The 12,026-nt window shown below is 41.4% G+C and overlaps 1 protein-coding gene across 1 annotated transcript in view; it reads left to right on the top strand.

Annotated features, from left to right (window-relative positions):
• Nucleotides 1–3,176: 3,176 nt before the first annotated feature.
• Nucleotides 3,177–12,026, top strand: part of Fam171b (family with sequence similarity 171 member B) — a 66,588-nt gene continuing 57,738 nt past the window's right edge. Inside the window, exon 1 of the mRNA XM_042688395.1 lies at nt 3,177–3,433. Within this exon, the coding sequence (XP_042544329.1) occupies nt 3,205–3,433 (229 nt within the window). The 5' untranslated portion in view covers nt 3,177–3,204. The remainder of the gene's footprint in view (nt 3,434–12,026) is intronic.

Genomic DNA, 12,026 nt, shown 5'->3' with positions numbered 1-12,026 from the left:
TCCCAGGCTTTCCTTTGAAATGTAGGTGGAAGTCTCCATGGCCTCGTTACTCTTGCATTCTGCACATCTTCAAACCAAGTATCATGTGGATATTGCTGAAGTCCACTACCTGCTGGAGTAGTAGCTTGGTCTCCTGGGACCCTGGTGGCAGTGGTTTCTGAGTGCATGGGCAGCTGAACCTGGGCAAGCACTTCTGAAGGCAGTCCTAGGTGAGCACAATGCCCCTCAGCACTCTCCTCTCAAGGGAATGTCTTGAGCCTTGAGCCTGCAATGTGTGGGTTCTAACCAATTCCTGACATACCCTTTAGTTATCTTTCTGATGGTTCAGATGCATTGTACTTGATTTCTTTAAAATTATTTTTAGTTGTATAAAGAAGTCTCCATTTAAAAAGCAGTCCATGAATAAAATATATCCTGATCAATGTCACCCCTTTCAACACTCTCACCCATCCCTCCCCTACCCACCTGTTCCTCGAGTCTTGTTCATTTTGTAGGCTACATATGGAATTCTTGACTGTATTCCCCCTCTTTTCATTCATCCACCCTTTTCCCCTTGACCCCATCTCCACTCCTTTTAAGTACTTTCTTCCTGGTATTTATTTTGTTGAGCCTTCACTTTTCCTTTCTAAGAAATTATACTATTTGAGTTCTCCCTTGGATGTACCATATTTCAGTTACTATATTTGTGTGCACTGGATGTATTTACTTTTATTTGTACACTAAATCTTGCTTTCTACATCTCAACAGTTCAAGCTGATCAAATCTTATCATCTGGGGGATCTGAATTAGCTGTGGGTCAAGACCAAGGGTGTGAGCATCCTGGGTAAGAGGTCTTTCTATATGTGGCCTGGTAAAACTAAAGAAACACATTATCATCTCTCAACATATATGCTGACATTTTGGTTCAAAGAAGGAGAAAGCACAAGGAACAAAAAAAGTCACTAGTCTCAGATAATTTCAAAATCTAGCTGGGCATTCAATGTTTAGCTTTCAGGCCTGTTGATGATTTTCAGGGACTCACTTTATGTTTGCCTCCTCTCTAGCTATAAAATATAGCATGTGTGTGTTTCTGAGTGGCATCACCAGGATATTTGGGCAAGTAATATTTTATAAATCTAAAATCATTATTTCATTTTTACTTTATCATTCCTTTCAGACTAAACTGGCAATGTTTCTGATATCAAAGTAACAAGTTTTTAACTCTGATTTCCTGGATAGGGAACAGGAAATATTTTTCTCTGTTTTCTATTTCTTGCTACTTTAACTATATTATGCTGAAATAAATCCTTGCTTCGGAATAACTAATCTAACAAAAAAGTAAGATGAAATAAAATAAATACCAGGTGCCAGTGGCTCACACCTGAGTCCTAGGTACTCAGGAGATTATGATCTGAGGATCATGGTTCAAAGCCAACTCTTGAATGAATGTCTGTGAAAATTATTATCTCCAATTAGCAAAAAGCTGGCAGTAGAGATGTGGCTGAAGTGGTGGAGTACCAGCCTTAAGCAAAAAACTCAGGGACAGCACCCCAGGCCCTGAGTTTAAGCCCCAGTACTAGCATATGCACACAAAAGGAAATTTTCAAAGAAACGGAAAAAAAATTGCCTACTCTAGAAAATTTTCTTGAGAGTGAGCCTCTTAATTTTAGCATCTTGTGTGAGATTTAAACACATTTGAGAATTTGAAAAATCATGTTTCTGCTTTAAAGAAATCTTTTGGAAAGTTAATTCCTATCCCGTTCAATGTACTCTTAAAACCTGCAATTTAATGTTTTTGTAGCTATCTAAATCTAAAGCTATGTGAATGGCCACCACAATTAGAAATTCTGCAATATTTGATGTTGCTAATAAAATAAAAAATTTCTTTGTTTTTACAAAAATACCACAAAAGCCGTCAGAGAGCAGCAATACTACATATGGTAAGTGTTTGAGCAGTGTCTGTCTCACCTTAAGTACTGTGGAAGTGTTTGTAAGGGCCTAGTTAACTCACCTTTTCAATCTGCAACAGTCCTGTTAGGATCAAGGCTCAGGATCAAGGCTCACACTGTCCCAAGTGCCCTGTGCTGCCACGTACCTTCAGAACACACACACACACACACACACACACACACACACACACACACACACACACACACACACACACACCCCCCTCAGAGTTCTGCTTTTTAGACACTCTCGTTGCTCCTATCTCTCTTTGAAACTTTTTCTATCTTACCCTCTCCAGTGTTTCACAGTACTTCCACCCCCATTCCTTCCAATTTTATGCAACTCCTGAATGTTGTACTGCTTCTCCAGGACCAGCTACCCCAGTGGGTTGTGTTTTGTCTGTGAATTCCTTCCCACTGCCCTCCTCAATAGCTGGTGGGTTCCCAGAACGTAGAGGCTGGATTTTACATTACATGTACGTATACATTATATACATATAATTTATAGACCTATTAAGCATATATATATATATCAGTGTAGGACACAATTATGAAAAAAAATATAATGTTTCATGGAGACGAAAGAAATGCCCAGTCAGGCAGAAAAGGAAAGTTTATTTGGCATCCGGAGAGCCACTTTAACTTCTAGCTAAGGGATTAGGCTCCAGGTACAGTAGTCTACTGGCCTGGGGGCCAAAGGGAGGAACAGGGATGGGGGGGGTAGCGGGGACCCTGGGCCTTTGGATCTGCTGAAGCTTCAGGAAGTGATCTGGGAGGTTAATGGATGCTCTACCTTCTTTTCTAATTTGGGGTAGGTGGGAGGAATTTTATTCCACTTGCTGCAGAATTTCCCTCGGCGGGCATGCGCCGGAGGGGCTGGGAGACGACTAAGCCCCCTACCCAGCCTCTCTTCTTTGTAGACCGGGCCCAGCACCCTAGCCTCAGCACCGTGGCGGGTGGCGGAGGGGCCCCCGCGCGCCCCTCCCGGTGTGTCGCGTGCGCCAAGGTGCGCGCAGACTTGGGGCTGGTCCTCTTCCTCGGGCCCCCTCCGCTCCGTGCCTCTCCGCCCTCCTCCTCCTCCTCCTCTCCCGCGCTCCCCTCCTCCTCCTGTGCTCCTCCCCCTCCCCCGTCCCCTCCTCCTCCCGCACCCGCTGAGGGTGTGCGCAGCAGACGGCGCCGGGGGAGCCAGCGAGCGGGCGCGGCCGGGAGCCCGCAGCCCTGGCGCCCGCCGCCGCCCGGAGCCCCGCAATATGCCGCCGCGGCCCTCGGGCTCTCGGCCATGGCGAGGCTCTGCCGGCGCGTCCCTTGCACCCTGCTCCTCGGCCTGGCGGCCGTGCTGCTGAAGGCACGGCTGGTCCCCGCGGCCTCCCGAGCCGAGCTCGGCCGCTCCGACCTCAGCCTCATCCAGCAGCAGCAGCAGCAGCAGCAACAGCAGCAGAGGCAGCGGGAGGAGGCTGAGGAAGAGAGGCCCGAGGTGCCGGGAGCATCCTCTACCTTGACCGTGCCAGGTAGGTCCCAGCGGCCTGTGCTGCCTCTCCATCACCAGCGAGCGCTTTGGCCAGATCGCCTCTCAGCCCATTTGGGTTCCTTCCTGCCCCTCCTGATCTGCGGGACACTGCCCGCCTGCCCAACCGTTCTTTGATCCCGGGTTTTCGGTGGTGGCGGAAATCTGCCCTGTCCGGAGGGGTCGGGGTCGGGGTTCGTGACTGCCTGTATTAATCTTGTTCTCTCCCCCCCTCCGCACCCCCTTTCTTCCCGATTTTTCCTCTCTGCCCTGAGAATGGCTGTACACACACACACACACACACACACACACACACACACACACACACACACACGCACGCACACACGCACACACGGCTCTCAAATCCCTTTAGCATTTTATTCTCTGAGCCCTTCTCCCCTAGAAACCGGGAAATCTCGCCATTTACACCCACACACCCTTTTTCACCGCTTCTCTCTGCCTGCTGTATTTAAATTTAGACTTGGAGAAAGAAATCTTGATGTATCTTATTATTTCTCCCTCCTTATTATAAAAGATTACCCACACAATAAGATGAAAGAAAACAAAATGAAAGCAAGAGTTTGTAAATGATGCAAAGGAGGAAAAGGACAGGGAACGGGAGAGGGAGAGAGACTAGCACAGCATTAAGCCCACCCCTAGACCCCTAGAGAGATTATCTCCTGGCTTGTTAGTAGAACTTAAGAGGCGCATTCCTTTCACATTCAGGGAGGATGAAGAAATGTGAGTGTAGTATTTATGGTGTTAACAGGCCCCCCCCCCCCCCCCCCCCCCCGTCCTGCTTCCCCCTTACCCCTAATTAAAGCTCCACTGGTGAGCAATGAGCTAGATTAACCACCTAAATACCCTTACCCAGCCCCCAACCCTGTTCCTTTCTGGGCTGTTGAAGCTATCTGCAAAACAAAACAAAACATTAGTGTTCTGAAATGCGGGCTCAGGTGTTACAAAACAAAATAAAACAAAACAAATATATTTGCAAAAATGTATTTGCAAAAATATATTTGCAAAATGTATTTGCAAAACTAACATTTCTGTTTTAAAAATTCTTCCTAGCAACATTACTCTGGATGCTGAAAATGGAATGTAGAATGGGGTGAGCATCTTATTCTGTATTGTTTGCTCATCCGCAAAGAGCAGTAGTCAGGCCTGCCAGCTGTGATTCAGGATACAGCCAGATGATTTAATTTATCTGAGTGCTTTGAGCTTGCGATGAAATCACCAAAGTGTGCAGGAAAGTATGCATTTCTGACACTCTCTTAAACCAATTAATAGCCTTGAAGAGTGGCTTACAGTCCTGAAAGGCAGGTGCTGTGCATAAGTGGTCCTATCTGCCAGAGATCACAACATGGTGTGGGTGAGGTTGCTGGTAGAACTGGTAAGCTCAAGAATCTTGGAGATAAAAGTGACTGTGTGTCTTCATTACAAGAGGGAGTTCATCAATTACGTAGAACAGACGTCTGGGAGAGTGCTGATGGATTTTATGGTTGGAAATGTATTCTTTTTCAACTTTCCTAGGGGATGGGTTTTGACTATCACAATATGCCTACGTTGTGATGAAGGTGATGAATAACTCCAGTGTGATGAGACCTTTGTGTCCAAAATGAAAATATTTGCTTTCTGGTATCTGTGAGGCATGTTTTGAAAAGGTGACTGTCCAGACAACTGGCAGTCTTTGTCTCATTTACTCATTATATTAATCTAGATGAAAGAACCTCTATCAATTAAGTCAAACCAAATCCTGAAAGTAACATGACTCTTGCTTCTTCTTCAAAAACTCAACCCGGAGAGGTGGGGGAGGAAGATGAAAGGAGTGACATTGATTGTTATGTTGAATTGAAACCCCATTTGGACAACTACTGAAATATATTAATATTATCATTATTAATAATAATATTCTTAATCCCAAATTCAGTGCTTAAAAAAAACAAAAACAAAACATTTCAGTTGGCTATAGTTTGACTTATTGGAATAGCGTGCCAAAGAATGAAGCCTCACGAAACAAATGACATTACAATATTCCCAAGAGACATTGTGATCTGATCACAGAATAGGTCTTCTTGTTCCCCAACTGATTGTCCTCCTTACACAGCTGGTTATCTTCTGTGTGTGTGTGTGTGTGTGTGTGTGTGTGTGTGTGTGTGTGTGTGTGTGTGTGTGTGTGTGTGTGTGTGTGTGTGGTTGTGGGGCTTGAAATGTAGGGCCTGAGTACTGTCCCTGAGCCTGTATATGCTCATGGCTAGCGCTCTACCACTTGAGCCACAGGTTTTTGAGTGGTTAATTGGAGGTAAGAGTCTCAGGGGTGACTTTTCTGACTGGGCTGGCTTCAAACTGCCATCCTCAGATCTCAGCCTCCTGAGTAGCTAGGATTACAAGCGTGAGCCACCAGTGCCTGGGTAGCTGGTCATCTTTGTAAAAACACCATGTAGGATCTTTTTTGCTCATAGTCCACCAGTGGCTCCTATCTGTCTCAGTAAATGCTTAGATCCTGAAAATGGCTGAGAGAGGTCTAGATCCTGCATATTTCCTCTTTAACTACCTTCTAATTCCCCCTTCCCTCCCTTGTAGCCACACTGGCTCCATGTATATATATATATTTTTTTTTTTGGTCGGTCGTGGGGCTTGAACTCTGGGCTTGGACGCTGTCCTTGTGCGCTTCAGCTCAAGACAAGTGCTCTAACGCTTGAGCCACAGTGCCACTTCCTCCATATTTCTTGAGTTTTGGAACAAAATTCAGATGCCAGGCCTTTGCACTTGCAAATTTTTTTCTGCCTGACATTCTGAAACTTTATTTTTCTTGGGTTTCCACACATGTCACGTATTACATAGGTGTACCTCCTCAGCCCCTTCCCTGGTATGACCCTCTGTGCTCCTCAAAGGTCTCTCATCTTTTCCTATTGGTCTGTCTCTTTTTGTTTGAAGGTAAGTTCCACAAGAGCATGGACACTGTTTTCCTCACTGATGAATTTCAGCACTAGCTATGTGTTGACACTCTACTGTTTGTTGGATGAGCTAATGAATGGATGGATGGACAACATCAAGAAGTACTTACTTTCTTAGAGTCTGTTCACCCAGTGGTGAAATTCTTCCTTGGGATTTAGCGGAGGATGTACAAAAATTAAAATGTCACATGAAAGTATTTTTTAGTAGAGTCACCCAGTAATTTTGGATCTTTAATTTTAGCTAATTTCAACATTTACCTTATGCTGTCTATAGAGAACTAATTGATAGTACTTGAACCACTTATTAGGTTCTGTGAAGAAGATGCTTTACCTAAGCACACTTACAATCCTCTTATGACCTAGTAGGCATTAATGTATTATGCCTTTAAATAGCCATGTTTGAGCCTGCTTATATTGTTTACTTCTTGGTTGGACATATCATTGGATATGTCATGTGAAAGCTGTACTTTTTTTTCCTTAGGCAGATTTTAGAAAAATAAGAGACTCATTGATATGGCTGGCAGGTGACTGAGCATGTGTGTCAGAAGTAGAGAGACAGACCAGTGATCTGGGTTAGTGCCCCAGGATTTATTATTCTAAAAATTAAAGTAAAAAAACTTGGATATGATAATTTTTTTAAAAAATCAGGATTTTTCCTCATTAACAAAAAATAAAATATTCGAAGAAAAAAAGGCTAAGTTTGGGATCTGTCAAATCAGTTGTATTTTACAGCATATGCAGCAGCTCTGATTTCTCCATCTGTACCAGTTTTTACTAGAAATAAATGTCTGAGATACTAGGGAAGAATTAATTTGGGGACTGGTGGTAGTTGAGAACTGTAGTTGACAACTATGTCTTATGCTCTCTAATGACCCCCTAGATGGGAGGCATGCTGGGGTGAGGCTGGAGTGGGTGAAGCTAAAGAAAGTAATGAGCTACATTTAAAATTTAAAATTCTCCATATGAAGCACAGGCATGTCGTTTTGAGAAGTATATATTTATGCCATAAACATTTTTGATTGTATATTCCCAGTATATAGTATATAAAGTCTTATTTTGGATATATCAATAAATAGAAAATCGAATAATGTAATAGACAATTTCAGTCACTTAGCTTTTATAGTGATTAGGATTCTACCAGTATTGTATCACCCACCCATCTACCCATTTCAGCCACAGGACATTTTATTTCATTTTTGAGGTGAAATCTATTTATATATCATGTAAATTATTAAGTTCATTATTTTGACAAATAGATATACCCATGTAACCATCACTTCTATGAAGATATAAAGCATTTTTCTCCCCTACAAAGTTCCTTCATGTCATCTTCCCAGGGAATCCTCACCCCTTGCCTCGTGTCATCTTGTGTTCTGCTTATTCTGTCATAAATTTATTTCACATTTTCTAGAACTTGATAAAAATGGAATCACACATCATTTACTTGTTTGTCCACCTTCTTCAGCTTATAATAATTTCCATTTTTCATGTTTTAGCACATTTGTTAATTCATTGCTTTTTATTGTTGAGTAGTATTCCAAAGTAGCAATTGGCTGAACTTAGTTTCTTGCTCCTTTAATTGTGGCTGTTTTACTTGTATCCAAGTGAGTGAGGCTACTATGGGTTTATGCCAGTCTCTGTGTGAACTGTTTTCTTATCTCTTGAAAGACTTCGTATGATTGGGATTATTGGACCAATTGGTTTGCTTTTGAAGTTAATCTCCCCCCCTCCCCCACCCCACAATTCTGTGTGGCAGAGACATATTTCATTAAATTAAAACAACGAATTAAAAATAATGAAATACAGAGTTGCCTTCCTCTTCTTTCTCCTCCCTTTCTTCACCCTCCTCCTCCTTCTCCTCTTCCTCCTCCATCTTTTTCTTCTTCTCTTCTTTTTTTTTCTGTGGTATTGGTTTGGGGCTTGAACTCAGAGCCTTGGTGCTGTCCCTGTGCAATTTTTGTTCAAGACTAGCACTCTACCACTTGAGCTATAGCACCACTTCTGGCTGTTCTTGAGTAGTTTATTGGATGTAAGAATCTCACAGACTTTCCTCATTAGTCTGGTTTTGTACCACAATCTTCAAATCTCAGCCACCTGAGTAGTTGGGGTTACAGGTGTGAGTCACTGGTGCACAACTTATTCTTTTTCTTAAATCAGTTTAAACTTATTTCTATAAATTACTGCATTATAGTTAAGATGGTGTTTTGATATACATAATGATGTAGTTACGATAGTTAAACAAGTTAATCATCCTCATCATTACACTTTCCTTCTTTCCCAGTTCCCCTGTCTCCCCTTCTTCCCTCCCCTCTTCTGCTTTCACCTTCTCCTTCCCTTCTCTCTCTGGCCCTCCTTTGTCCTCCCCTCCCTTCTCTTCTCACCTTTCTTCACTTTCTCTTCTTTTTCCTAGCCCTTCCTCTCCTCCCCTCCTTTCCTTTCCCCCATTTCTTCTCTCTCCCCCGCCCTCCCTTTTTTCTTTCTTTGAATTAAGAACTTAACTCATATCAGATTTCTACTGTCTAACATGTTCAAGGAATTTAAAAATCAATAGGAAAAGAAGGATTAGAAATGGACTGTTCTATTTCCAAGTACTCATGCTTTAAAGGACATAATCCCAGATGGGTAATTATAATTCTTTCCAGGATTTTAATAACCAAAAGGAGCTATTTCTTGGTGTTGATTGCAGGTTGAAAAACACATGCCATTGTGTTGAATTTCAGTCCAGTTTGTTTTTGTGGTGGTTATACAGTGTTCTCAATTTGACTGAACAGAGATTTCACTAAATATTTTTCTGAAATCAAACTCTTCGCCCCAAATATATAAATATTGAACTTGATTCCTTTTCAAAGTTCTGTCTGACTAGGTTAGCTGCAGTGCAGTCATTTATTGTCTTAGTGTAATATTTCTCAATTTTTATTTGTCTGATACTTTTCCCACTATAATTGATAAAACACATGCATTGAAAAGCTTACCTGGAAGATTCTTAAACTCTGAAAGCTATGTGTTTTGTGATGTAGTGAAATGTAAGTTTGAGAAACCATTTTCTGTTTGCTTTTAAGGTTGTTTTTGGAGATGCCTTTTAGCTTGGCCTTTTATATAAGCAAACTCCCCATATCCAATGTGGGTCAGATTTTTGAGCCTTTCAAATTCTTTTTCTCTTACAACTGCCCATATTGTATTATAATTATTAGGTTTTATTTATTTATTTTTACCATTCCAGGGGCTTGAATTCTGGGCTTGGTTGCTATCCCTGAGCTCCTTTGGCTCAAGGTTAGCACTCTACCACTTGAGCCACAGTGCCACTTCTAGCTTTTTCTGTGATGAATTAGAGATAAAAGTCTCATGGACTTGCCTGCCTGGGCTGGCTTCAAACCCTCAGATCTCCCTCAGGCTCCTGTGTAGCTAGGATCATAGGTATAAGCCATCAGCACTGGGCACTAGGTTTTATTTCTAACTGCATATTAATGATGTCTTTAAAAAGAAAACCAGTTCTCTTGGGCTTGGCCAAATGTGTGAGTGATTGTGGGTGCCATATAATGTAGGGCAATGAAGGTCAAGCAAATGGTAATCACCTTCCATCATGGCTAAGGTGTCCAACAGGGCACAGTGACTGACCTTGTGAACCAAGACTGTAAAACACTGCAGTAGTGTCTGGTGATTCTTAACACCTGTGTTGGTAATGCTTAGTTCACCATATTGAGGTTTTGTGTCTTGCAGAGATTTAGAATTAGCTTTTGAGCTATTGTGATCCTCAGCTATTGATGCTAATTGAAATGAACTTTACAACTTGTGGGGGAGGGGAATCATGGGGGAGGGAAACTGGGAAAAAACAAGGGAGGGGTAACAATATTCAACAAGAAATGTACTCATTACCTTACTTATGTAACTCTTACCCCTCTGACATTACCCTTACAATAAAATAAAAATTAAATTAAAAAAAATTAATTTCACTTATAAGTAAGATTCCAATTTCTAATTAAATGTGCTATTTTTCTCAAGCATGTTTCTATATCACAGCCCTTTATGGAACAAGGTAAAATTTAAGAAAATATTCATCAGTATCATCAGTCATTGCTCTTAGTTCAACTTTATATATCTCTGGTAAATAAGTATTACTTATGACTTATGTTTTTAGTTCACTTGTTAGCTTTACTGAAATTTAGAGCCTTTTACCTGGTTAAGCCAATTATAATTCATATATGTGGTCCTAAATACTAGCTGGACTTTGGTGGCCATTTGACTGACTTCAAGATGGTAGACTTAGAGGAAGACCACAGTTTTCATGTAAGGAGGAAATGTAACCAAGAACAAAATTCATTGTAGAATTCACTTAACTATTCAAGTAAAGTGAAGCCAGTATGGATCAGTGATGAATGTGTTTTGAAACATGATTATGATCAGCCAATTTATACCTGAAATCAACAAAATCTGTCTAAATGTTTATATTAAAATGAATAGTGTTTTCAAATCTTTACATCAAAAGGCAAATACCAACAAAGGGTGAACCAATGCAACAGAGATACTCACTAGATACTATGTTGGAATGAACTTTATACCTTGTGGGGGAGGGAAGTTGGGAGTGGGGAGAGGGAATGAAAGAGGGGGTAAGACTGCTTGAAAATGATTGTACTCATGCCCTTACTTACCTAACTCTAAGCCCTCTGTACATCACCTTTACAATAATAATAATAACCCCTCCCCCAAAAAAACAAATACCAAGAGGGGCACCATTGTTTATGTCTGTAAGTAGGCTGAGATTTAAAGGATTGAGGTTTGAAACTAGCTTGGGCAGGAAAGGCTGTGAGATTTTCCAATTAACCACCCCCGCCCCCAAACAAAAATAAAAGCTAGAAGTGAAGCCATAGGTCAAGAGGTAGAGGACTAGCTTTGAGCAAAAAAGCTCAGAGTGCCCAGGCCCTAAATTCAAAGCCCCAGGACTGCCCCCTTCCCCTGACACACACACATAGATGATAGAAGACACTTTCTTTTTCCTAAAATAAGTACTTAAGTTTAACAGAAAAGTTATGACTTTTTTCTTTCTGTTACTCTTTTTCTTTCTCACTTTTTCTTTCTTTCTTCCTCCATTTCTGTATTCCTCCCTCCCTCCTTTTCCTTCCTTCCTTCATTCCTTCCTTCCTTCCTCCCTCCCTTCCTCTCCTTTTTCTTTCTTCCTCCCTCTCTTTATTCCTTTCTTTTTTCTTTCTTCTTCCATCTCTATTTCATAATAAAAATATTATTTCATGTTTTATCTTATTTTCAATGTCTTATTTAAAATGTCTTTCCCATTGTCATATAGACTTGGATGCAATAAATTTCCTTAAGTATACCAAATTTGTTACATTTAACGTGGTATCATTAAGCACCCAAAATTTAGTCAAGGTAACATCTGTTTGTTATTGTTGTTTTTAATGAATGATGACTTTCTCTTTCTTTCCCTGCCTCCCTTGTTCCCTCCCTCCCTTTCTTTTTTCCTTCCTTCCTTCCTTCTCTTTCTCTCTTTTTTCTTTCTTTTTCTCTCCATTCTTTCCTCCCTCTCCCTTCCCCTCCCCTCTCCTCCCCTCTCCTCTCATCTTTGTCTTTTTTTTTTTCTTTCCTGGAAATTGAAATCAGAACTTTGTCAATGATGCACGAGTGCTCTAC

The sequence above is a fragment of the Dipodomys spectabilis genome, unplaced genomic scaffold, assembly GCF_019054845.1.
Source record: "Dipodomys spectabilis isolate Male_0828 unplaced genomic scaffold, ASM1905484v1 ptg000115l, whole genome shotgun sequence".
In the NCBI taxonomy this organism is placed as follows: Eukaryota; Metazoa; Chordata; class Mammalia; order Rodentia; family Heteromyidae; genus Dipodomys; species Dipodomys spectabilis.
Note: the sequence above shows the minus strand (reverse complement) of the source record. Positions and strands in the feature narration are given on the sequence as shown.